At 43.3% G+C, this 27,756-nt stretch overlaps 1 protein-coding gene across 1 annotated transcript in view; it reads left to right on the top strand.

Annotated features, from left to right (window-relative positions):
• The window catches only part of SLC22A18 (solute carrier family 22 member 18), a 206,015-nt gene that overhangs the window by 75,431 nt on the left and 102,828 nt on the right, over positions 1 to 27,756 (top strand). The window contains exon 5 of the mRNA XM_030201121.1: positions 469 to 569. Within this exon, the coding sequence (XP_030056981.1) occupies positions 469 to 569 (101 nt within the window). The remainder of the gene's footprint in view (positions 1 to 468; positions 570 to 27,756) is intronic.

The following is a 27,756-nucleotide window of genomic DNA, read 5'->3' as shown; positions in this document are numbered from 1 at the left end:
GAATCGGGTTGTCAGACCTGCTTAAATCTGGTGAAGAAGCTTTCAGTTTTCAACAGGGCTGGCCCAACATTAGGCAATACCAGGAAGTCACCTAGGGCAGCAGCTTCTTGGAAACCAAGAGCAACTTCAATCTAAGCAAAACAATAGAAACACAAACTCAAAATGCCATCAGCATTTAACCTACATTTTTACAGGGCATTTGTGTGATGGTCATGGAGGCTGCAGACTAGGAGCCTGAAAGTTAATTGGGGGAGGGGATTTGAAGGTTCACCTAGGGCATCCATTGCCCTTGCACCAGCTCTGGTTCTCAAGGAAAACAAAGTTATAGCCCTATAATAGGATTTAACAGGCTTTTCTGTAAAATGGTCTAGATTGTTTGAGTTGGAGGCATGTACTGTTGGTAGTTGTCCACTGGGGACTGGGGATTAATTGAACAGTCTGTTTATTCATCTCTGTTCCTCTTGTTAGGATTCTTCATGGTAATGTTTGCTGTTATTTCCTTCAACTCCTTTGACCTGGGAGCTGCAGAGGCCGGATATGTAATGTCTTATTGTGGTGTCCTGCAAATGGTAAGAAAAGGGAAGAAATACTGGTAGGCTTGGTTAAATTCAGTTCCATTGTCTGTGAATTATAAACATAAACATAAACCTAACATAAACATAAAATAAAGAAATGTGTGAATGACTTCAAATCACATTCATTAAACAATTCCACAAATCTGAAAACAATTTTAAGATTCAAGTTGGTTCAACAAACCATTTGGACAGATATCCAAATGTATTTGAAATATTCACTTTGGATCTTCAAAAAATTTAAATTTGAGTTTCTTCAGGTTCTGGATCTGCAACAGTTTTGTTAAATTTCTTTTGTACTTCCACTGACAATATTCCAGTGGATCTGAGGAAAAAAACAAAAAGCCCATTGTTCAAATCATGCTGAACTTTGCCTGGCTTGAGTTCCGCTTTCAGTCTTGGAAGGAGATCCGCCGGCAAGCGGAGAACTCAAACACCCCAAGGTAAAAACAGAAAGATGCAAAGAGTGGGAGAGCGACCAAGGATGCCAGAAACTGGAGGATGTTCGTTAACCCTAGAACGCATGACGTTAAAAATATACATATTAACGTCATGGGGGCCTTTTAGGCCCCCATGCACATAATGTAGAAAAACACACTTAAATAACTTTCACAAGTTTATTTCAAAATTGCTCAATAAAATATGAATAGTGGACAACATTTTAATTATAATTTTTCACAGAAAACACCAAAAAATCTTTTTTTTCCCAAATTTCACGCAAAGACATGAAAACACACAAAAATGCATAGAAATCTATAGCAAACTAGCTGCAGCTACATTTTTATTCTAACTTTCTTTTCTATTATATTAGTCTTCCAAACAATTCTGACATGTTATTTTTTCAGAAGAGTGTTCTTTGCAAACAGTTTCCTTACAAGTGGAACAATATCGCTCAGTTTTCCTCTCTATGTTTCTTGGACACATGAAACAACGCTTTCGTTTTCTTTCTCCTGGCTCTGGAGTAATCTGAAACTGTACGCCACACCGTTTCATTGCTTCTTTAGTTTTCTTTGGCAAGCATTTCAAGTCGCTTCGCTCTATCATGTGAGGTATTACAAGTTCATGACAAAGGTCCTTCAAGAATAAGCGTCTCCTGTCCTTCCTCTGTGCATGAAATTCAGGATGAGTTTCTGTATAAATAATGAATGAATTTAGGGCTGCTACATCAAGCATATTTGAAAATAGTACTACAGGCCATCGTTTTGTTTGCCTCTTACACGAATATTCTCCCACCATCTCATCCATTTTATCTACACCTCCTTTTGTTGCATTGTAATGCAGGATGATTTCTGGTTTCAATTTTTGGTTATTGCTGTCAACACTGCAATCGTGATGCATGGTACTGAGTAAAATTACAGATTTCTCCTTCTTTGCCTTGTAAGATACCAAAGTCGCTTTGTTATTGAATCCAAAGACACTCTCATAAAGTGCTCGCTGACGATTGTGTTTGAGTGCTGCTGGAATTTCTCGTCTGTTTTGCTTTATAGTACCAACAAGTGTAATAGCTTTTGCAAACAGAAAATTGCCTAGTTCAACATTGGTGAAATAATTGTCCTTGGTGATGTTTCTACCTGAATTGAATATTGGAACAGCAAGAGTTTTGACTATTTCAGACCCCAGATCCTTCTGTACTGGTGCACCAACCTCTTTGCCACAGTAGATTACGCCATTTATGCCATAATAATTTGCAGAATCACACATCCAGAAGATTTTTATACCGTACTTGGCTGGCTTGCTGGGCATGTATTGTATGAATTTGCAGCGTCCTCTGAACGGTACAAGTTGCTCATCTACAGTAACATTAGTACTAGGATTGTAAAGTTTTGTGCAATTTTTGATAAATATGTTCCAGATATAACTGATAGGGGCTAATTTGTCTGTTTCAAACCTCGCTGCACGAGTTCGCTTATCATCAAAGCGAATGATCCTTCTAATTTCATCATATCTGCCCACTGACATTGTCGCCTTATAGTGTGGATCAGAAAGTGGGTCCAGAAATAATTCTCGTATTGGGACATCATACGATTTTTGACTCCCTGCCAGCAGGAAAAGTCCAATATATGCATAAAGTTCCTCTTTTGAGATATTTTTCCAGGACTTATTTTTTGCTGAAGCGATACGTCTTCCTTCTAGGTTTGAACATAATAGGACCTCTTCTGCAATATTGTCAGAAAAATAAGTACAGAATACATTTTTAGGGGTAAAGTAACTGGGACTTCCCACAGCTCCTTGAGCCTGTCTCACAATATTGTGTATTGGAGTACGTCCGACTAATGTAGGATTACTGTCCCAAAAAACATTCGTTTTGGATGTTCTACTTATCACTTCTTGAGGATCCACTAGATTCACTTCTTCATCATCAGAAGAATCACTGGATGAGGATGTTTGATTAGCTGGTGGCAGATATTCTTCATCAGACAAAGATAGTTCACTTTCATCATCGCTTTGAAACATAGTCGCTTCAATCTCTTGGTCAGTCAGACACTTGGAGGAAGACTGTGCCATTGCTGACTAGATGTTAGAAAATGAAACAGATTTCCTCTCAACAGTTTATCTTATCACAGGTCCTTCAGCAATTAGCTCACAGTGTATACTGTCCTCAGTGTTCAGAGGACCTGAGGTGATGTCATGGCCTTATCACTCCCTCCAAAAATCACATGACATCCTCACATGTTATTATCCACACCCTGGCCCCTCCACCAGCATTACTGAGTACAAATAAAGTAACTTGAGACACAAACACTTCTGAGAACATGATAAAAACAGCGGGGGCCTAAAAGGCCCCCAATTCGTACAGATGTAGTTTTCACCAAACAAGCATTGTTACACCATAATGCCTATGAAAAAAAATTATATGAACAACTGGATATTATCAACAATGACATACTTGAGTAATACCTTGAGTTTCAAAATTCTAACTAAAGTAATTTTGCAGATAATAGCAAAAATGTAAGCATGGGGGCCTAAAAGAATTGTATTAAAAGTTTTGAAGACTCGACACAACGTCGTGTTTCGGCCATCAGGCCTGCATCAGGAGTCTATAAAAACATACATTTATATATAATAAAAAGACAAAAAAACAGATATAATGCACACAAATGGTTTAAAACAATAAATTAATCAACTTGTAAACACTAAAAATATGTGTATGGCAATTCTATAAAATGGTCTAAACATAATAGTAAAAGACGCATATAATAAACTTATGACAAAAAAATATATAAAAAAAATGTATGGATATATAAAATGGTAATACAATAATATAGTTTGCTAGAGAAAGCAAAAGCTCGTGCATATTTTGTATGGATAAAAATTATAAACAAACAATTGTGTCTACACATGTAAATTTAAACATTAAAAGCAGAAAAATATAAAATGCACATGCATATAAGCAGTAGACAATGACCATTTGAGAATACAAATTGTAAAAAGGACAAGAAATAAATCAAAAATCATGATAATATAGATAAATAATCTGGTGCTATAGTATATATACGCATTATATATAGAACGCCATATGCATATACACAGTGATGTGATACATGTTGACGTATATAACCTGATATAGAAATATAAAAAATGGCAAATTTAGATGGGCAATGATGACTGTGGAATGAAACAATTTAAAAGGCTGTAGATAAACAATCCTCGATGTAGTGTTTATTGGTGATACAAACCTGCCGTGCAGAATGCTGCAGAGCAATAATGATGGAGGTCCTTTGAAGATCTCACAGCAATCTGACAGAAAATATGAAGCTTAAATTGAGAAAGTGAATTGACGCTTGGTGAAATGTTGTGAAAACTGTGTGATATAGTGAGGAGCACTGACCTCTTGTGCAGAGTATTACTGGATAACATAAGGGATGATTCTTCAAAAGAAACATAGGTAGTCTGTTGAGAATAAACAAATATGAATATATCCATAAAAACAGAAAAAACAAAATAAAATAAGTAGCAAAAAAATGGAAAAACAAAAGGCAAGCAACCAGAAAACACGAATACGGATGAGGGTGTGATCAAGCAGGGGCAGTTATGGGCATAAAAAAGAGCAGCCCGCATAGCAGCATAATGATGCATGAATGGAATAAGAGAATAAATTTTAAAAAACACAAAATTGTGTGTGATTGTTTGTGCACAATCCACTGGGAAATGGAGTGAATCAAAGAATATGCAGCAAGTTGAAAAAATTAAATGGCACTGCAATACTAACCTTTAAGAAGACTGTTGAGGAAAAATCCGTCGGAAGCACTGCACATACTGCTGGTAATACAGCTAAAAGAATTGTGTACCTGAAAAAAGCTGCACTATAAACGAAAAAAGGTGTCAAAAGCAAAACCGCCGAAGATCACGGAACAGAGAAGCACTAAACCGGAAGTGACGTGCTCTAAAGAAACAAGCCAACAATGCTAAGGAAAATAATTGAAAAGGAACCAAAAACACAAAGAAAAGGAATTGGGTGTTATAAAAAATATATATAATAGTGGTGGAGCAAAAAATAATATAAATAACAAAGAAAAACAAAGCACCAGCGCTGGACCGGAAATGACGACTGCTATAAGAACGGACTTGTAATTCTGGAACAGTAAATGGTGAAAGTATGAAATACACAAACCTGGTGAAAACAAAAGCGTCATGCCAATAAAAAATACTAAAAAGATGACGCTAAAAGCGAAAACAATAAAAAATAATGAAATGAAAAATGGGGATGACAGTGCATTAATCTGGGAAATCGAAACCACCACTGTGTAAAAAAATGACGGTTGATGCTGTCTGGAAAAGAAAGACTAAACGAAAAGTATTGCAACAAAAAAATACAAGAAATGGATGAATTAAAATAATAATAGTGGTATGAAAATATAAAAAAGATGAAAAATAAAAAATAAGGGAAAAGACAGGACCACCAAGGGCTGTTCCTGATGCCTGATGTTCCTGATGCAAAACTAAAAAATAAAAAAATATAATACATTTCAATTATCAAATAAAAAGAAGATGGCGGGGAAAGAATAATAAAAACATGAATTATCAATTTGCCTGAAACAAACAAGCAATTTTAATACAAAGGTACACAAATCAAAAAACAAAAAAGCCAAAAAACATGAATGGTGATGATGGTAAGCGCTACAGCTATATATTTTTTGGAAAACCTAGAGAAATGAATAAAGCTAAATCGTGAAGAAAAACATATGGATGTCGTCCGAAAAAAGGTGGAAATCTAAAAGAATATATACATCTTTGGTTATTGATAGAACAAATTTAAGTGTTTTATTTGTATTCCAATTCATGTTGTTATTTCTAGGTTATTAGACAGATTCCTCTCCAGGAAGATATGCTGAGTCAGTCCTGCTTATAGTTGATTGTACGCAGGGAGATGTAATCCTGATTTGACTAAAAAAAGTCGAATCTACATCTCCTTGCATGCAATGGGATAAAATCACTCAGTTTATGAGGATAAACATAGGTTTTAGTTTGCTCAGAATACAGATGCTAGGATCATATTTATTCTATAAAGATGTGCATGTAAATCGTTTAGCGCACAACTGAAAAGGAGGCATGGCCATGGGAGGGTCATGGGCAGGTTGGGGATGATCACTAGAGCCACATTCACTTACAGTAACATGGAAATACTTATAAAACAAATAGAAGGAAATATTTTTCATTCACCAAATAGTTAAGTTCTGGTACTCTTTGCCGGAGGATGTAGTAACAGCAGTTAGCATATCTGGGTTTAAAAAGGTTTGGACAAGTTCCTGGAGGAAAAGTCTATAGTCTACTATTGAGACAGACATGGGAGACTTCTTGCCCTGGAATTGGTAGGCTGCTATTTGAGATTCTTCATGGAATGTTGTTACTATTTGATATTCTACATGGAATATTGCTGCTATTTGAGATTCATTATGGAATGTTGCTACTGTTTGATATTCTACATGGAATGATTCCACTTTTGGGATTCTGCCAGGTACTTGTGATTTGGATTGGCCACTGTTGGAAGCAGGATTCTGGGCTAGATGGATAGCCAGGTCTGACCCAGTATGGCTATTCTTATGTTCTATTATCAAATTCTGGAGATTTGTGCCTAATGTAGGTATGGGGATTTATGCCATAAAATCCTCATGCCTAAAAGCAGTGCTTTTTTTGTGCCGGTACGCGCCGGTACGGCGTACCAGTACCTTTTTTCTGGGTCCGGGGGTTCACCTGCCCGCTCCCTGTTTCCATCGGCCGTGATCCCTGCCTTGTAAAACTACCGAAGTCATGAACCGGCAGACTGAAGACACCCCCGCCCCACTTGCTCACCCTCCCCTGGCTGTGTTCCCTGCCTTGTAAAACTTTTATTTTTTACAGAAGTCGCGAACCAGCAGACTGAAGACTGAAAGCAAACAGCAGGCAGGCTCACCTCCTGTTGCATCGTGTCGCTGCTTCGTTTCCCTCCCTGCCTGCATTCTCAGATCGTCCCGCCCTCAAGGAAATGACATCAGAGGAGGGCGGGATGTGCTGAGAATGCAGGCAGGGAGGGAAACGAAGCAGCGACGCGATGCAACAGGAGGTGAGCCTGCCTGCTGTTTGCTTTCAGTCTTCAGTCTGCCAGTTCTAGTCTTCTGTAAAAAATAAAAGTTTTACAAGGCAGGGAACACAGCCAGGGGCAGGGGAGGGTGGGCAAGTGGGGCTGGGGTGTGTGTGTGTGAGCAAGTGGGGCTGGGGTGTGTGCGTGTGTGTGTGTGTGTGTGTGGGGGGGGGGGGGGCAAGTAGGGCTGGGGTGTGTGTGTGTGTGTGTGTGTGTGTGTGGGCAAGTGGTGCTGGGGTGTGTGTGTGGGCAAGTAGGGCTGGGTGTGTGGGCAAGTGGGGCTGGGTGTGTGTGTGGGCAAGTAGGGCTGTGGGTGTGTGTGTGGGCAAGTGGGGCTGCGGGGGGGGTGTGGGCAAGTAGGGCTGGGGGTGTGTGTGTGGGCAAGTGGAGGTGTGTGTGTGGGCAAGTGGGGCTGGGGTGTGTGGGCAAGTAGGGCTGGAGGTGTGTGTGGGCAAGTGGGGCTGGGCAAATGGGGCTGGGGTTTGAATGATCTCGGGGGCAGGTGGAGGCTGGGGAGAGTCACTGGACATGGGAGGGGAGGGATAGGGGGCAAAAGAGAATCGCTGGACATGGAGGGGAGGGAGGAGAATCATTCTGGACATGGATTGGATGGGATGGCAGGGGAGGGCAGGGGAGAGAGGAGAATGGAGATTTGCTGGGCAGGGGAGAGAAGAGAATGGAGAATTGCTGGACATGGATGAGAGGGGAAGGCAGGGAAGAGAGAATTGCTGAACTTGGATAGGATGGGAGGGCGGGGAGAGAGGAGAATCACTGGACATGGGAGGGGAGGGGAGAGGAGACATGCTGGACATGGATGGAGGGGAGGGAAGATAGGAAGGAGATGCACATGGATGGGATGGCAGGAGAGGAAGGAGAAATGCTGGAAATGGATGGAGAGGATAGCAGAGATAGAGGAGAATTGCTGGGCATGGATGGATGGAGGGGTTGCCGGGGAGAGAGGAAAAATGCTGGACATGGAAGAAGAAAGGAGGAAAGTAAAGAAATAAATGGAAAGGAAGCTCTGGAAGCAGAGTTAAGAGAACAGATAGAGAGAAGCAGAATCAGAAACTTGGACCAGTATGGAAAGAAAACAGTCACCAGACAACAAAGGTAGAAAAAATCATTTTATTTTCATTTTAGTGTTTGGAATTTGTCCAATTTAAGAATTTACATCTGCTGTCTTATTTTGCACTGGGTATACTGGAGCTGTAACATCTTACAGAAATTATTTATAATGAAAAACAATCACAAGTTATTGTTTTTCTCCTATACTATTATATTTTCAATGATGTCTGTTTATATGCGCCATGGCTGGTATAAGGGGTGTGGCTAATGTGGGTGTGGCTATCATAGGGGTGGAGCCATATGTGGTGACCCCGCCCATAATGAGTACCGGCACCTTTTTTTCTACAAAAAAAGCACTGCCTAAAAGATAGGCATGGATCCCAACTCGGAACACTAATTATAGAATAGCACTCAACACGCATTTTTGGCACCCAAATTTGGGTGTCATTTACTGAATTTAGTCCTTTATGTCCACTCTAGTTGATGTCTATGAGGAGAGTTATATTAGATTTATTAAGAGAACATGGACTGGCAAAAGTACATGTGAGAATGGAGTGGATATAGCACCGTTCACGGAAGAGAGTGTGTATGAACAACTTAAAAATCTAAAAGTGGACAAAGCAGTGGGACTGGATGGGATCCACCCCAGGATATTGAGGGAGCTCAGAGAGGTTCTGGCGGGTCCTCTTAAAGATTTCTTTAATAAATCCTTGGAGACGGGAGAGGTTCCGTGGGATTGGAGAATGGCGGAGGTGGTCTCTCTTCACAAAAGTGGTGATAGGGAAGAAGCTGGAAACTACAGGCAGGTAAGCCTCACTTCAATTATTGGAAAAGTAATGGAAGCGATGCTGAAGGAAAGGATAGTGAATTTCCTGGAAGCAAATAAGTTGCAAGATCCGAGACAACATGGTTTTACCAAAGGGAAATCGTGCCAAACGAATCTCATTGAATTCTTTGACTGGGTGACCGGAGAATTAAATCAAGGACGTGCTATGGACGTAATCTACTTAGATTTCAGCAAAGCTTTTGACACGGTTCCCCACAGGAGGCTCTTGAATAAACTAGACGGGCTGAAGATAGGACCCGAAGTGGTGAACTGGATTAGGAACTGGTTGACGAGCAGACGCCAGAGGGTGGTGGTAAATGGAGTTCGCTCGGAAGAGAGAAAGGTGAGTGGTGGAGTGCCTCAGGGATCGGTGCTGGGGCCGATTCTATTCAATATATTTGTGAGTGATATTGCCGAAGGCTTACAAGGTAAAGTTTGCCTTTTTGCGGATGACACCGATTTGCAACAGAGTGGACACCCCGGAGGGAGTGGAAAGCATGAAAAAAGATCTGCGGAAGCTAGAAGAATGGTCTAACGTTTGGCAATTAAAATTCAATGCGAAGAAATGCAAAGTGATGCACTTAGGGAGTAGAAATCCATGGGAGACGTATGTGTTAGGCGGTGAGAGTCTGATAGGTACGGACGGGGAGAGGGATCTTGGAGTGATAGTATCTGAGGACCTGAAGGCGACGAAACAGTGTGACAAGGCGGTGACCGTAGCTAGAAGATTGCTAGGCTGTATAGAGAGAGGTGTGACCAGCAGAAGAAAAGCCGGTGGTGGGAGGCAGGGCTGGTGGTTGGGAGGTGGGGATAGTGCTAGGCAGACTTATACGGTCTGTGCCAGAACTGGTGGTGGGAGGCGGGACTGGTGGTTGGGAGGCGGGGATAGTGCTGGGCAGACTTATACGGTCTGTGCCCTGAAAAAGACAGGTACAAATCAAGGTAAGGTATACACAAAAAATGGCACATGTGAGTTTATCTTGTTGGGCAGACTGGGTGGACCATGCAGGTCTTTTGCTGCCGTCATCTACTATGTAATCAAAATAAGTTTGAACTTCCATTTGCAATATTTACTAAACTTGTTTTGATGCAAAACAAAAAAGCTTCTTAGTAAAGCATTTCCATTATTATGGAATTCCTTACATTTATAATTGAGAAATGAGCAGGATGATTTAAGATTTTGACAAATACTAGGCTGTTTGTAAAATGTTTCAATTAACCATCAGATATTTAATTATGATTTCTTTTTTAATGCCACTAGATTAGGTGGTTTTTATTTTGGGATGTTTTAATCCATAGCTTCTGTAAACTATAAACTACCTTTACCTTTATCTTTATATTGCCCTCATAGGTGCCAACATTTAAAAATGATTGGGGGGGCCTGCCACAACAATATGAATTGCCCTTCCCTGAACACAATGGAGTTTGCTCAATATTGCACGTATTCAGCACCAACTGGCACCAATACAACCAGGACCTATGGTGAATAGATGTTTTACATAAAAACTTGTCCAGGAAATAAGTAAGAAACAGTACATCTTCTCACTGAGGCCATAACTAAAGCAACTAAGTTAACTGATGATGGCAGAGACCAAGATTATCAGAAGGATCTGATAGATAGCCACCTCCTTGGGGCACAGCAAAAGAGAAGAACTAAAGGGCCTCACAATACACAAAGATGCAACAAACAAAGTAGGGATGACCAACAAAATAAAGAAAGGGAAACCTGTGGCACAAAAGTGTGTCCTTTATTGAGATGAAAATAAATGAATCTCAGATTGTCAAGCACATGATGTGATGCTGGTTTTTAATTTTCAATTTTTAATCCTTAATTTTACTTTTCTTAGAATTTTTATGGACTCCTGATACAGGCAGTAGTGCCAAAACACAGCCTGTGTTTCCCTTTCTCTAGTTTGTTGGTTATCCCCACTGTGATTGGTGCACCTCCTTGGGGCACGAGGCTGGAGATGGGGGGGGGAGAGGAAATGCCAATGCATCATATTTATTTCTGTCAATCCAGCAGCTCCCTCAGCACTTGCTACATTGTCTGGGGCCTGGACTGCATCATCAGAGGGGGACATTCACCCCCTCCAGACCAGCCAGAATGCCACTTAACCTGGCAAAACGAATGTGCACTCAGTTTGAAAAATGTTATCTTCAGAAAGAACGTGCACTAAATTGACTTTAAATTATTGGAGGTAAAGTTGATTTCCACATATTAATTACATTTTACATGTATTAGTTTCTGAAACGAACTGAAAGAATGGCCAAAATATCCAAAAATGAGCAACAAATTGTTTCTATTCACACCCCTACTGACAGTACTCTAACTGGGGCTCTGAATACTTCTTCCAAAATAGGGGCATGCAGGACCAAGAAAAGTTGGTTCCTGCTTATTTAAAACATAGTTTTTCTGATTTTCAGACATAATTTTGTACTCATTTGAGTTATTTATTTTTTTAAGAACACAGGCTCATTTTTGAAAGAGAAGGACGCCCATCTTTCGACACAAATCGGAAGATGGGCGTCCTTCTCACAGGGTCGCCCAAATCGGTATAATTGAAAGCCAATTTTGGGCGTCCCCAACTGCTTTCCATTGCTGGGATGACCAAAGTTCACGGGGGCGTGTCGGAGGCGTAGCGAAGGCAGGACTTGGGCGTGCCTAACACATGGGCGTCCTCGACCCATAATGGAAATAAAAGGGCGTCCCTGAGGAGCACTTGGACGACTTTACCTGGTCCTGATTTTCTTAAGACCAAGGCACAAAAAGGTGCCCGAACTGACCAGATGACCACCAGAGAGAATTGGGGATCACCTCCCCTTACTCCCCCAGTGGCCACTAACCCTCCACCCTCAAAAAACATCTTTAAAACTATTTTGTGCCAGCCTCTATGCCAGCCTCAAATGTCCATCACAGCAGTATGCAGGTCCCTTGAGCAGTTTTAGTGGGTGCAGTGCACTTCAGGCAGGCGGACCCAGGCCCATGCCCGATGCCCCCTACCTGTTACACTTGTGGTGGTAAATGTGAGCCCTCCAAAACCCACCAGATGGCACTGAGGAGGAAGAGAGGACGTTTCTGTTTGCGAGTAGAAGACTTAAGGGCTGGAAAGCATAGTTTTGATTTATCTGTGCCATAGAGGGGCATAATCGAACGTCGTCGGCCAAATAGATCGCCGGTGATCTATGTTGGCGGCAGCGCTACAGCTGGCCGGAACCGTATTATCGAAAAAGATGGCCGGCCATCTTTTTTTTCGATAATATGGTTTAGCCTGGCCAAATGCCGTGGAGTTCGCCGGGTTTGAGATGGCCGGGTTTGTTTCTCAGCGATAATGGAAAGTTATGTCGGCCATCTCAAACCCCGGCCAAATTCAAAGCATTTGGCCGTGGGAGGAGCCAGCATTTTTAGTGCACTGGCCCCCCTGACAAGCCAGGACACCAACCAGCCACCCTAGGGGTCACTGCAGTGGACTTCAGAAAAGCTCCCACCACGTGCATAGCTCCCTTACTTTGGGAGCTGAGCCCCCCAAACCCACTACCCACAAATGTACTGCACCCACTAAAATTGCTCCAGGGACCTGCTTACAGCCTCTAGGACTTATTCCTGCTGTATAACTTTGGCACACCAGTTCACACCTGAAGACTAATCTCTCTGAAAAAGTCATTTCTTGAAATAACCACGTTTACTCACAGTTAACTGCAGATCAGAGGTTGTGCCCAGCAGTGGCGTAGCCAGACTGCCAATTTTGGATGGGCCTGAACCCAAAGTGGGTGGGCACAAAATTTTCTCTCTACCCCCCTCCCCCAGCAAAATTTAGTCACGCTAAATTTGTCACACAGGGTAAAGTGCTGCTTTTCAGTGCATCAGATTTCAGAAAATTTATTTAATAGCCTAACACCCTTTTCAATGAGCTTTCAGAGGCCAAAACCTCCTGCCTCAGGTCAGTATAATGCTGTTACGGTATCCTCGCCTGACCTAAGGAAGGAAGTATTGGTCTCTGAAACTTCATTAACACAGGTACCATATTACTTTATCCTAAATTAAAAATAAAAATATTTTCTTTACCTTTCTTGTATGGCCATTTACTTTTTCTCATTGTGTCGCTCCCAGTCTCTAGATTCTGCTTTCCTTCGTTTTCGCTTAACTCTTCTGCCACGGTTTCCTAGCCATTTCTCATTTTTCTCTCCTTTTTCTTTGCTTTCTTCAATATTTTTCTGCCTCTCTCTCTGTCCTGATTTAATTCATTCTTACTATCCATTCTTTAATTTCCTTCATCTACTTATGGCTTTTCATCTTTTTCTCACCCTTGTTCTCCCCATGCCCCTTCCTCTTATTCTCCAGTCTTTCACTACTCTCCTTTTCCATCCAGCAGCTCTCTTCTTTCTCTCCCCATCCTTCCAGTCTCCCCTCTCTCTCCCCATCCTTCCAGTAGTCTCCCCTCTTTCTTTCTGCATCCTTCCGTCCAGTGTCACCTCTTTCTCCCTACCCTTCCATCCAGCGTCTTCCCTCTTTCTCTCCCCATCCTTCCATCCATCTATCCTCTCTCCTGATCCTTCCATCTAATGTCTCTCTCCCTCTTTCTAACCAGTGTCTCTGTATCACTCTACCCTTTTCTGTTCAGTGTCCCTTCTCTCTCCACATCCTTCCAGTCTCTCACCTTTCTCTCTGCATCCTTCCAGTCTCTCCCCTTTCTCTCCCCATCCTTCCATCCAGAGTCTCTCTCCCCATCCATCCGTTTTCCCTCTTTCTCTCCCCATCCTTCCATCTGTTTTCTATCTTTTCTCCCCATCCTTCCATGTTTTCCCTCTTTCTCCCCATCCTTCCATGTTTTCCCTCATTCTCTGCCATCCTTCCATCTGTTTTCCCTCTTTTCTCCCCATCCTTCCATGTTTTCCCTCTTTCTCCCCCTCCTTCCATGTTTTCCCTCATTCTCTGCCATCCTTCCATCTGTTTTCCCTCTTTTCTCCCCATCCTTCCATGTTTTCCCTCTTTCTCCCCATCCTTCCATGTTTTCCCTCATTCTCTGCCATCCTTCCATCTGTTTTCCCTCTTTTCTCCCCATCCTTCCATGTTTTCCCTCTTTCTCCCCATCCTTCCATGTTTTCCCTCATTCTCTGCCATCCTTCCATCTGTTTTCCCTCTTTCTCCCCATCCTTCCATGTTTTCCCTCATTCTCCCCATCCTTCCATGTTTCCCTCTTTCTCCCCCATCCTTCCATGTTTTCCCTCTTTCTCCCCATCCTTCCATCTGTTTTCCCTCTTTTTCTCCCCACCCTCTTTTCTTCGACGAGGCCCGCCCTGCATGCCAGCGCCAGCTCCCATTGCCGGCCACTGCTGCTTTTCCTGTTGAGCAGCAGGGCCGGCACTACAAAAAGAAGAAGTGCTAACGGCGCTAAGGACCGTAGGACGAGAAATGTTTTTTAAAAAAAAAGCGCGGCACCGGCAGGCACTGTCTCGGCAGCCTTGAGGCATTGGCTGCTGAGGCATTGGCTGCTGGCTCGCAGGCTCCTCCCGCAGACGGGAGGAGCCTGCGAGCCAGCAGCCAATGCCTCAAGGCTGCCGAGACGAGACAGTGCCTGCCGGTGCCACGCGCTTTTTTTTGTAACATTTCTCGTCCTTAGCGCCGTTAGCGCTTCTTCTTTTTGTAGCGCCGGCCCTGCTGCTCAACAGGGAAAGCAGCAGTGGCCGGCAATGGGTGCTGGCGCTGGTGCTGGGCGGGCCTGGGCTGAAATTGGGTGGGCCTGGGCCCAGCCAGGCCCACCCGTAGCTATGCCCCTGGTGCCCAGTGGTGTGCTGGAGCAGGCTCTCACAGGCTCGCAAGAACCGGTTGTTAAGTTTTAAGAATTTTGGGAGCCGGTTGTTAAAGCAGGGCCCTCCATGGCTTCTTTAACAACTGGCTCCCAAAATGTGGGCTTGGGCCCCCTGCTGAATTATCTTTTACTTTGCTGGTGGGGATGCTGAGCCCTGCAAGCCAAGTAAATAGACTACTGCTGCTCCCTGCTCCTTGTTTCCAGCTCTGGGCAGCAGGCTGAGACTTCTCGAGCATGTGAGAGAAGTTCCAGCATGCTGCTCAGAGCAAGACGTTGGGAGTGGTGGCAGTCCATTTATTGGCTGCCAGCAAAGGTATGCCCACATTAAGGGAGGGAGGAGAGAGAGGCAAGTGTTTCTCCCCCCCCCCCCCCCCGGCCACCCCTGGCCCTTCCAACTGCAGAGCTGGCTACGTCCGGAGAAAGAGCTTGTTGTTAAAAATTTACCAGCACACCCCTGGTTGTGCCCCACTGGCAAACAGTCCCATGGTACTAAGATTAGCAGTAGGTCAGAGCTGGCACAATGGTGTACAATGCCCTCTTTCAGCACCATTCAAGGTAAGAACTACGTTCTCTAACGTGGGTAACACAGGAAAGGGAACTAAAACTGGCTTACAAAAATGGCCACTACTGCATGGACTACAACAGGAAACAAAACAGGGCACACTCTGACCCAGTTAGCAGTGGGGACAAGCACCATGGGAGTAGAGCCCAGTACCCTACACCCACCACAATGCATTGCTAATGTGACTCTGCAAGCCACCTAACAGAAAAGGTGTCACACTCACCCGAGAGCCTCATCGCAACCAGGGAAAGGCTGTCGGAGGATACAACACATTCTGCTGTCATGGAGGTGGGTACGGCATTTGAGGCTGGCATACAGGCTGGAAAAAAGGTTTTTAGTTTTATTTTTTTAGTTTGGAAGAGGATTGGTGACCACTGGGGGAGTATGGGGAGGTCATCCCCCATTCCCTCCAGTGGTCATCTGGTCAGTTGGGGCACTTTTTTGAGGCTTGGTCGTGAAAATAAAAGGACCAAGTAAAGCCGGCGAAATACTGCTTAACGCCGCTTTTTTTTTTCATTATCGGCGAAAGCCGGCCCTCTGGTAGCCACGCCCATGCCCGCCCATGTCCCGCCTTCACTAATCTACCGACACGCCCCTTGAACTTTCGCCGGCGAAGCGACGGGAAAGCGGCGATGCTGTCAAAAATGCCGCTTTCGATTATACCAATTTTGCCGCTTTTAAGAAATCGTCGGCCATCTCACGATTTATGTCGAAAGATGGCTGGCGATCACTTTCGATTATAAGCTGGATAGTGTTCCTTCAGGAATTCACACCACACCTCAATTATGATCAGATGAGGCTGCAGTGGAGCAGGGGCGTAGCCAGACAACAGATTTTGGGTGGGCCTAGGCAAGAAGTGGGTGGGCACCTAGTGTTCTCCCCTTCACCCACCACCAAAACAAAAATCTCAGTTGGTGGGAAAATGCTTCTTTCCACCTTAGCAGTCTGCAGCAGGCACGCACTGAAAACTGAGCAGGCGCAGGTGCTGGTATCCTGGAGAATAGCGTTTTCATTACCATCAGGGGGAAGTCTTCTGCTAAAGGAGCTTGGGATCCCCACCTGCTACCGCTAATACGTGTGCTGCTGTTGGGTGGGCCTGAGCCCTAATTGGGTGGGCCCCGGCCCACCCAGGCCCACCTGTGGCTACGCCACTGCAGTGGAGACCTGGCCATGAAACTGAGTTGATAGTAGAGGAGAAGATGAGCTCAATGCACTCTTTTTATAACTGGCCACGTTCCTTCCTGATAAAGAATCCCTTTGACATGTTCTGCTGACAATCTCATGCAGATGATTCATTTTTAGCTTGTCAATTTCTGTTTATTGGCTTGTTGGTGCCTTTTCAGCAAAGAGTATGAAGCAGCATTAGTGCCAAGCTCTGCCTCCTCAGCACTGCTGGAGCCTGCTTGGGAGGACATATTTTCCTGGCTCTTGGCGACATCTCTGTGCACTTACAGCAGTCCTGCACCTGATGATTTTCTCCCATACAACAGACATACCATTCATAGGCATCTGTCACAAACATTTTCCTGTCACAGGAAGGTCATTGTTTAAATTCTGGTTTTACCTCAGGCAGGATGAAAACTCTGTCAGCTAAACTAAACTGAATTTTGGCAAGCCGAAGAACATCTCAAAGATTAAAACTGTATATATTTCTGACTGACTGATGAAAGGAAGGTAAATCCAACTGAACGCTATCACAGATTAAATAGACTGACGTTTACTGTAACTAGCAGCAGCACAGAACACCTGCGCAGGTTCACAAAGCTCTTTGGAGTTCCCTAAGCATTAGAAGATATATCTGACATGATGCTGTCATGCAATAACATCACCATCTGGGTGGCTGTAGAAGTCCTCCCTGTCCATGGAGAAAAAAATATATCTAATGGCTGAACTGGACCCCACATCCCCCCCCATCCCCCCCCCCCCCCCCCCCCCCATCTGTTCCTTCATTAATTCCCTAGCAGCCCAAATGGGGTCTGGACAAACGTTTCCCATCTTGGTAGGTAGGAAGTAGCAATGCCCTCTCACTTCTGTCACTGGGGTTACCATCTTTTTGTAGGTATATTTGCACTAAGCATGGTGATTAACTGGTGTTTCTATATAAACTTTTGGGTCTGTTAATTTAAAACCAGGAATTAGTTGCCTTTCCACGCATAAGGTTGTAGCTCGTCCTGTCCTTGGAATTAGTGCTGTTATGGTTTGGTAAGGTTATGAGTGTGTTTTTGTACAAGTTTGTGTATAGTGTTTTGCAGTGGAGAGATTGTGTGTTGGCCTTACTGAGGTGGCATCAAAACATCAGAAAGGGTGTAAGGCCTAAATCATGACACACTACCTCTTGAAGGATCTACATATGGTCGTTAATAAAAGGAACTCATTGTGAACACTATCCAACCTAAAAGGGTGTTTTGTGGCTCTACATGAGAATTGTGATATTATGATCCCTTGCTTCATATTGTTGACTGTCTGCATTTTCCGTACGGGTGGTATATTGATGTATTAGGGTCTGCCCAGTGTAATATTTATGGTACAGTAAGGTTTTGAGTGTGTTTTTGCACAAATTTGTGCATAGTGTTTTGCAGTTGAGCGATTGTGGTTAGTATATGCTTTGAGCAACCACTTTATTCTTTGTCATATGATACATATCTAAATTTAATGAAAAGTCTCTCTCTAATATAACTGATTTATGGAAACATTTGGTACTGTAAATGTGTTGTGGTTTTGTCTTTAATGGGAACCTATGCACTTACATCTTTTTTGGCTGCTTGGGGTTGGGGATCTCTGTGTTGCCTCTCTGGTTTGATGGGTTACAGAGTAATAGGGGAATTTGAAAGTACTGGATCTTTTCTTAATATTTTTCCTTTATTCTCTTTTGTTATGAGAATTGGAACTACTAATTGTAGTGGACTTGAACTGAATAATTTCTGGGGAGGGGAGGTTTCATGATAGCATTGTGCTCATTATTTCAATCAGTTTTTCTGTACAAGTTTAGCTTCATTTGTCTTTATTTGAAATTTCATAAATAAAACATTTTCTAAAAATTGAATAATCGTATCAATGGGGTGGAGGTAGGGTGCTAGGCTAGGGGCGGGGCTAAGATGCGGCCCCACCAACTTGGTCTGCACAGGGCCCCGCACTTGCTAAGACCGGCCCTGCAAATATAGGTGCACTGTTAGCATTGAACATTAGGAAGTTAAAGGGAAGGATTGTGTCTGGGCATGCGCACAAGAAGAGAAAGATCCACAGATCAGGCAGGGGCAGGGAGAGAAGGAGCAGCTAAAGAATGTGCAGTGTAGAAGTCGTGAAGAAGTACAGAAGTGTTCAGGCCAGTGCCATAGCGAGGGTGCCTGACACCCGGGGCGGGTCGCCGCTGCGCACCCCCCCCCCCCGGGTGCAGGGCATGGCGCCCCCCCTCCGGAGCGCCCCCCCCCGAAACGCACCCTACCTTGCAGCGGGGGGCAGGCGGGAGGGCCGATCCGCCCCCAGTGCACGTCACTGGGAGCTGCGTCGGCTCTGCTGCTTCCCTGCTTTCTCTGCCCCGGAACAGGAAGTAACATGTTCCGGGGCAGAAAGAGCAGAGAACCAGCGAGCCGACACCCCCCCCCCCCCAGCGCGTGCACCCGGGGCGGACCGCCCCACCGCCCCCCCTTCCTACGCCACTGGCTCAGGCGCTGGTGAGGTGAGTGAGCTCCTCTTTCCAAAGATGTTGTACAGCACTCATGTCGCTGCCTCTTCCCAAGCCATAAGAAGTCCAGCCGTGCAAAAGTACTCAGGCTCTGGTGAGGCAAGCAGGCTCCTCTTTCCAAAATGTTGCATGCAGTGGTGATCCTAGGTCGGCTGCCACCCGGGGCGGATCGCCGCTGCGCACTCCCCCCCCCCCCCAGGGCAGCGGCGTCCGTCTCCCCAGGGTGCAGCACAACACCCCCCCCCCCCCCGACGCAATGACACCCCCCTCTCGGTGCATTCTTGGCTGCTGGAGGGTGCAGAGAGCAGCCGCACGCCTGTCGGCTCCACTGGCTCCCTGCTCCCTCTGCCCCGGAACAGGAAGTAACCTGTTCCGGGGCAGAGGGAGCAAGGAACCAGCAGAGCCGACAGGCGCACAGCTGCTCTCTACACCCTCCAGCAGCGTGCACCTGGAGCGGACCGCCCCCACCCTTGGTACACCACTGGTTGCATGGCACTCATATCGGTACCTCTTCCCGGGTCCCTGCTTGATTGAAGAACAGGAAGACCCAAGTCACAGAGCCTGTGGAGACACCCTAATGACAGCTTCGAGCTGGCATAGGGTTTCCAGCAGTAAGGGCACTCTTGTGAAGTGTACTGAGAAAATGAACCCATTTGCAAGCTTTTTACTACATTAGCATGCTACTTGCACTGCTGATGGGTGAGCTCATAGTTTCTGGCGGTAAGGGCCTCTGAGTATTGTGCGCTGGTAAATGCGAGTGCTAGTCTAGCACTAATGGCCTCTAGCACCTGCATTTGCTTCTGAGCATCAAAGTTTGATATTTATGTGTAAGAGCAGGATAAAACACTGAAATGTGAACCCAGAGAAGGACAATTGTGAGGCATGAACATAATTAGAGGGGCACACTTTTTATTCCAAAAACGTGAGAGGAAAGGATAGACACAAAATATTAGCACAACAGGCACAGAGGAATCAATAAAGCCTAGAATCTGAAATTGAAAAAAATGAATAATTTAGCCTATACTTCTGGTGCATGCAATCTTTAGTAACCAGACAAAATTATCCTGCAAATACCCCGAGGGGAGTGAGGGAGAGTGTATGCTTTATTAATGGAAAAAGGACAAGAGGTGCCCTATTTGCTTTGAAAAGACTGCTTCTGTTCACATTACAAATACAAAGGCTCCCTGATAAAAGAGCCAGGAGCACAAAGAAGGTTTCAGAAACAACAGTCAAACATCCGGATCCCATCAGGCAAAGAAAAACATTGATAGTGTACCTGAGCACAAAGAAAGGCTGAACAGCAAACAAAGCAGAGAAATCCAGAGCAATTAATACACAATAAGAGCCAAAGGAAGCACTGCATGGGATCCCAAACTCTTTCCCTTCAGGGTGGGTGGGGTCTGAAAGGGGCACAAAGCTCTGGTGGTTCTTGCTGTTTTAGACCCCCTTTTTTAGAAGTGGCATATTTTTTTTGGGGGGGGGGGGGGGGGGAGGAACAGAGCTGGTTCTTAAGAAACACCCTGATAGAAAGCCATGTCTCAGGGATGAAGGAAGAGAAAAGAGTTTTTTGAAACAAAGAAAAAAGATCCAGTTCTGCCTTGAGAGATTCAATTTACATAGACATCATATAAACAATACTGGTGCCAGCAGGGTTCCCACGCCTGTTGGGCAACATTTTACAGGACCAGGGCACTGCACCAGTGACTTCACAGTGAGAATCCTCAAAGGTAACTTTAAAACCATACAAGAACGTAAGACCTTTGAAGTCAGAATGATTGAATATTTTAACACCCAACAGAAAGGACTTAACAAGGATCTGGGGTTCCTAGCCCATTATAAACCATAAAGCTGTATGTCTCTGTTGATCACCCTCCCCTCACCTATCCACACCCACCCTGTTAGAATATCAATGATATGCTTTGATGTCCCCATGCATACTTCCTACCCACCCCCATCCTCCCACCCTGTCAGACTGTCATAGTAATGCTTGAATGTTATCACTTATATACACTGTCAGCTAGCACATTTGCTTATTTCCGATCTGACGAAGAAGGGCAACCTTCGAAAGCTAATCAAGAAATGTATTAAGTTATGTCCAATAAAAAAGGTATCATCTTATTTTCTTTTCCATGTTTTATTTTGTTTGATTTCTATTGATATGCCTTGAGAGAGAAAGGCAAGATGGCCATAAATCTCCTATTCAGAGTCCAGATTTTCCATACAGCCTTGATTTAGCCCACTGCATGTCTGCACTCCTAGTTTCACCATAGAAAAATCTGAAATCATCTTTCCTTGGTGTGCCCTCCCATACCCAAATGATCAAAAACAAATGCGGGCGCTAGAGGCCATTAGTGGCCCGCGTTTGCTTACGTCCCATGATCAGAGCCAGCAAGTGCATATAACAACACGCTCACAGGCTCTGAATGCTAATAGCATGAAAATGAATGCTAAACAGAGACATTATTATTCCTCCCCAATACTCAGTGGGCAGCAAAGGCGGTCAGTGGCCCAACTGTTTGGGGAGGCTAAAGGGGGGGGGGGGTTATGGGTGGGGTCAGGGGTGGAGCTTAAATCCATAATTGATAACACAGAAAAAATAAATAAAAATAAAAGTCACAATTAATACCTTTTATTAAATTTAGATATTAGATATGTATCATATGTCAAAGAATAAAGTGGTTGCTCAAAGCATATACTAACCACAATCGTTCAACTGCAAAACACTATGCACAACTTTGTGCAAAAACACACTCAGAACCTTACGGTACCATAAATATTACACTGGGCAGAACCTAATATACCACCCATACGGAAAATGCAGACCGTCAACAATATGAAACAAGGGATCATAATATCACAATTCTCATGTAGAGCCACAAAACATCCTAATTCATGTTTAATGTGGGCTAAATGCCATAAATAAGTAAATAAATATAAACCTTTAATGTTGAGCACCTGATTCTCAAAGTGGACATATTCCAAACACTATAATGAAATTAAAATTATCTTTTCTACCTTTGTTGTCTGGTGACTTTGTTTTTCTGATCCTTCTGGCCCAGTATCCGATTCTGCTGCTATCTGTCCTCTTAACTCCGTTTCCAGGGCTTCCTTTCCATTTATTTCTTTACTTTCTGCCTTTCTTCTTCATTTCTTGTCCTACATCCGTAAGTAAAAACTGGGTCCTCCACAGACTTGACTGTCCAGTGGATCCAGCTTCTGCCTATTTTCTTCATTCATGTGCAGTTTTTCTCTCTTCCTTTTCCCTCATCTCATCTCCTTCCTCACTCTTCCCTCTCCTCCATCCATGTCCAGCAACTCTCCTCTCCCCTGCCCCCCTCCAGCCATCCACACCCACCCAGCAATTCTCTCCTCTCCCCTTCCCCCATCCAGCCATCCACACCCACCCAACGATTCTCTCCTCTCCCCTGCCCACCTCCAGCCATCCACACCCAACCAGCGATTCTCTTCGCTCCCCTGCCCCTCCTCCAGCCATCCATACCCACCCTCAACAGTTCTCCTCGCTCCCCTGCCTCCGTCGCAGCAGCCGCAGTGAAAGCCCGTCTCTAGCCTTGTAAGCCTTCCCTTCATTTCCGTCAGTGTCCCACCCTCGCGGAAAGAGAAAATGACATCAGAAGAAGGCGGGACACTGACGGGAACGAAGAGAAGGCTTACAAGTGAAATATTCAGATCCTTTTCTCAATAGAGAAACCTCAAACTTGTAAATTTCCACCAATCTCTTTTCACATATTTTCTCATTTACCACATAATCAGGCACTCTTTTATAATTTCATTCAGCTAAGATCAAACAACAATTCTATCTTTCCTTTCTTACACACGGAGCTCAAACATGCAGATCCTGTCTCAGTCAAATCTCTCTATTACCGGGCAGATTTTCTAACAGGAGCTGCTCATCCAATCAGAGAGCTCTATTTGAATGCAGATTAACATACACTCTAATGGGAATTTTTAGTCAAAACCACTAGATAAACCCTTCGTTTTTGGATCAAACTTCACATTTTTGATCAGAGCCATGCCCTAACATTAAAGCTGTAAACATTTCCAACCATTTTTACCCATAAATATGCAAATGAGAACCTCCCAAAAACGGACTAATTTGCATATGGCTTGAGCAAATTTGAGTACATAGCATACCAATCTCACTTCCTAGCACCTAAATTCTGTAATTAGATTTAATGCAAATACTTTAAAAACTTATTTTTAGCACTTTTAAAATTTCAGGGGTCAGTGCAAGTCTCTTTGATGTGAATTGCTCATGTGCAGGAATTCATGATCCTAGTTAAATATCTCCCTGGCAACCCAGAACACCTCCAGACAACCCCCCTGCTCTCCCAGCAGTAAGGTAATCAAATTTCACCAATTTCTACAACTGGAAGGCTAGAGACGGGCTTTCACTGCAGCTGCTGCAATCAACAATTTAAAGCCTCCCCAAGCCTCTTATACCGGGCATGCCAAATTAATGTGCTGCTACCGCTGTAAACCCTACATCAGCTTGGAGATGGTGCTAGGGTTTACCGAGCATTGGGGAGAAATGAGGATCCCTGTCCAGAATGCATCTGCATGCTTGCAGCCCCCATCCCCCAACAGATGTGACCCCAAGCTCCAACAAGGGTTGGAGGTCCAGTAGATCTCCAGCCCCTTACCCCCCCCCCCCCCACACCCAAAAAAGAATCCCTGCTGTCCAAGTGGGTGCCACACCAACCCCATCCTTCCTGGTGGTCTAGCGGAGCCTTCCCCCCTCCCCCTGTACCTGTCCGATGGTAGCACACTCCTTCCTCATCCAGCACTGCCCTGCCCAGTGCATCCTGGGATGTGCTGTGCAGGGCTTCCATATCATATAAGGGAGAAACTCCCTTATATGGTAGAACACCCCCCCCCAAAAAAAAAAAAAATACACCTAATCCGAATGACCCACGACCCTAGCTGGGTCTATCAGGTACTGTAGTTCATCCTATAGTTGAGTTGGATTGAAAGATCTAGATAAAGCATCTGCCCTAATATTTTTCTCTGCCAGATGAGGCAAAAGTCAAATCGAGCAAAGAACAGGGACCATCAGGCGTGGTGAGAGTTCAGACATCTGGCCTTCTGCAGATAGATAAGGTTTTTGTGATCAGAGATAACAGTGAAAGGATGGGCAGCCCCTTCTAGAAGATGTCTTCATTCTTCTAAAGCTAGTTTCAGCGCTAGAAGTTCTTTGTCTCCCACTGTATAATTCTTTACTTTAGGAGTGAATTTCTTGGAAAAAAAAAAACAAGGATATAATCGGCCCTTAGAGTCAGCCTGGGAGAACACGCCTCGGCTCCAACTGAGGAAGCGTCCACCTCGAGGATGAATGGATGTAAGGAGTCTGGGCGGGTCTGGACAGGTGCTGAGACAAAAGCATCTTTTTTCATGGAGAGAGTAGTGGATGCTTGGAATGCCCTCCCGCGGGAGGTGGTGGAAATGAAAATGGTAACGGAATTCAAACATGCGTGGGATAAGCATAAAGGAATCCTGTGCAGAAGGAATGGATCCTTAGGAGCTTAGTCAAGATCGGGTGGCAGGAGGTGAGAGGTGGGGTTGGTGGTTGGGAGGCGGGGATAGTGCTGGGCAGACTTATACGGTCTGTGCCAGAGCCGGTGGTGGGAGGCGGGACTGGTGGTTGGGAGGCGGGGATAGTGCTGGGCAGACTTATACGGTCTGTGTCAGAGCCGGTGGTGGGAGGCGGGACTGGTGGTTGGGAGGCGGGGATAGTGCTGGGCAGACTTATACGGTCTGTGCCAGAGCCGGTGGTTGGGAGGCAGGGATAGTGCTGGGAAGACTTATATGGTCTGTGCCCTGAAGAGCACAGGTACAAATCGAAGTAGGGTATACACAAAAAGTAGCACATATGATTTATCTTGTTGGGCAGACTGGATGGACTGTGCAAGTCTTTTTCCGCCGTCATCTACTATGTTACTATAATGTTGCTATTAAAAGGTATAGAGAACAATTTCTTACATAGAGATAGAAAACAGGGTAGACAGCAAAAGAGAATAAGGTGAAAAGCTAGAAAACCAAGGAGTCCAAGAAAGAAAGCTTGAAGAAATGGAAGAAAATTAGAAAAACAGAAAGTGATAAGAGAGCACTAGAAAGGAGCAACAATAGGAAGAATAGGTATAAAATTATCATGTAGTAAGAGTAACAAGGTTTTCCATAGCGTGGTGAACATGGTATAAGCAATTAACATCAACAGTACATAAAACAGCTTGTGATGTAAGGAGATAATTCAGTAAGAAAAATAAAATCATTGGAAAAGTCCATAATGTGTGGTTTTAAAATATAAGCAATTAGAAAGCCGGGTATTGAAAGTCACTTAAAATTTTGTTGATTTGGCATCAGGGAAATTTATAGTTCTGTGTAGGTTCTGGTATTGTGGAATAGCAGTCTGTATACTGTTGGAAGGCTCACACAGGCAGTCAGGTTTTCACATTGAAGGCATCATCATGTTGTATCTGGAAGACTTGCACTTAGAGCATTTCATGGTTTTCAGCAGGATAAAAAGTACATATAATTCAGTTCATTAGTAACAATGCATTAATTCAAGGGTGTTCTCAGATTTTATTCTTTTTCACAGTTCAAGGTATATATAGGATATAATAAAAATCAATGGCCATACTGGTCTGACCAAAAAGAATGTCATGTCATATACATATCCCTGTTTCTCCATTTATAGTAACCAAAGGTCATAAAGAATATAGAAAATGGGAGAAAACAAAACAAACAAACAACTGTTTAGCATTATCATGATGTAGAAATCCCTCTTGTTTCTGAGATAATGTGGTGAAAGAGAAGGTAATTTTAAGATAATTAGGGGCAAACTACTGAGGTACAGTAACACAGATATATATATTTATCATAAGAGCGATGAACTAAACAGATTAAGTAAATCAGGATACAAATGTTACTTAGCATTATTAGCAAAACAAAAGTTTCAGCAGAATTGTGGCAAATCTGTGTTGATGAAACTCACTTGCAAAGTACAGTTGATTGCTTAGGCATATTAGGGAGGAAGAGAATGTAAACGTGGGAACAATAGAATTGCATCAGAAACTTTAAAGTGTAAAAGTATGTATGATAAATTTATCAATTTATGTGCACAACTTAATATGAGATAGCAATTCCAGAAATAAGACAAAAATGTACAAGTTTAAATGATCCTTGTAGATTTGGTATCTCTGCAGTTGATATCAAATTTCGGTGGAGTGCATTAAAATAATTAAAAGAGAAACAATATTTTGTTTATTTCACTGGTCTAGCTATGTCATTTTTCATATTAGGATGCACATGTACATGTTCCATTCATAGCTTCTCAAAAGAAGCAGGGGAAAAGTACGATAAATTTTCATATATAACAAAAGATTATTCCTAATATTTTAAATATCCTAAAAATAAAACTGTAATTCTTAGCAAATTTATCATGAAAACAAAATTGTTATCTTAAAAATCATATACACAAAATAAAACATTGAAGAATTGTATACAAAAGAAAGCATTGAAATAAAATTTGTATCTAATATTAGATTTAAGCCAGAAGACATTTAAAAAGTAAAGTGCCAGATCAGCAGTTAATGGCTTTTGGGGCAGTAGACAAAAAGGCTATTCAATCCCTATCAGCAGTGCTAGAATGCTCACAAAAGAAAGAGTTAAGCACTGAAAGCAAAACTATTTACAGAGGAATATTGTTAGTAAACATGACAAAGACACCTATGATTATTTATGCCTAGCCATGCAGTGTAACACAAAGGAAACAATTGATCTATGCTCCTCTCAGAGATATTCCCTTCCAGAAGGAAAGAAATGTTTTTAAAAGAAAGATGCTGGCTACAACTAAAATTAAATTGAAATCAAAATTTAAAAAAACAAGGATGTAAAGAAAGCCTTCTGTGTCCACATAGAAGGGATTCTCTTTAGCAATCCTATGCCTTTTTATTTTCTTTCTGATTATAAAGGATTGTAGCTTCTGCAATGCAAGGACTCAGAGCAGAACAAGAAAGCATGGTCAGGAACATAGAAAATTAAAACAGTGAGAACAGAAATGTGATAAAGAGCTCAAATAAAATAAAAATATATTTTCTATCAGAATAGCAATTATTTACTTACAAATCTTTGTGACAATAAGGGGACAAAATGGACTGGGATCCCTTCTCCTTCTGGACGTCTCCGGAGATTACCTCTAGCTATCCATACCTTGTGATAGTTAGGATGTAACAAAATTAAAACTTTTCAACAACTCTAAAACAAAGGATATCAAATATAAAATTTAAACAGAAAAATATATAATCTTCCCTCTGCTCACCCAGCAGATGGGAGAAAGCGCAAATAGCGCCCCAAAAAACGTTGGGGTTACCAATTGTACTGGCTGCGTTTATGCTATTCACTTTGTACCAATATAAAGAAAAATATCATAGAATAAGTTTAAAGGAATCAGAGAGTGAGAAGTGGTTTTTATTCTTACCAGCACAGCTTCAGATATCAGTTTGAAAGTCTTGGGAAAATATCACATGTACAGAATCTCAGTTAGAAAAATATCATCACATGTACAGAATCTCAGTTGGAAAAATATCACGTGTACAGAATCTAATATCAATAGTTTAGGTAATAATAATAAGCAATCAGACTAATTTGATAAGGAACAGTTGTAAAG

Source organism: Microcaecilia unicolor, chromosome 4 (genome assembly GCF_901765095.1).
Source record: "Microcaecilia unicolor chromosome 4, aMicUni1.1, whole genome shotgun sequence".
NCBI classification, from domain to species: Eukaryota; Metazoa; Chordata; class Amphibia; order Gymnophiona; family Siphonopidae; genus Microcaecilia; species Microcaecilia unicolor.
Note: the sequence above shows the minus strand (reverse complement) of the source record. Positions and strands in the feature narration are given on the sequence as shown.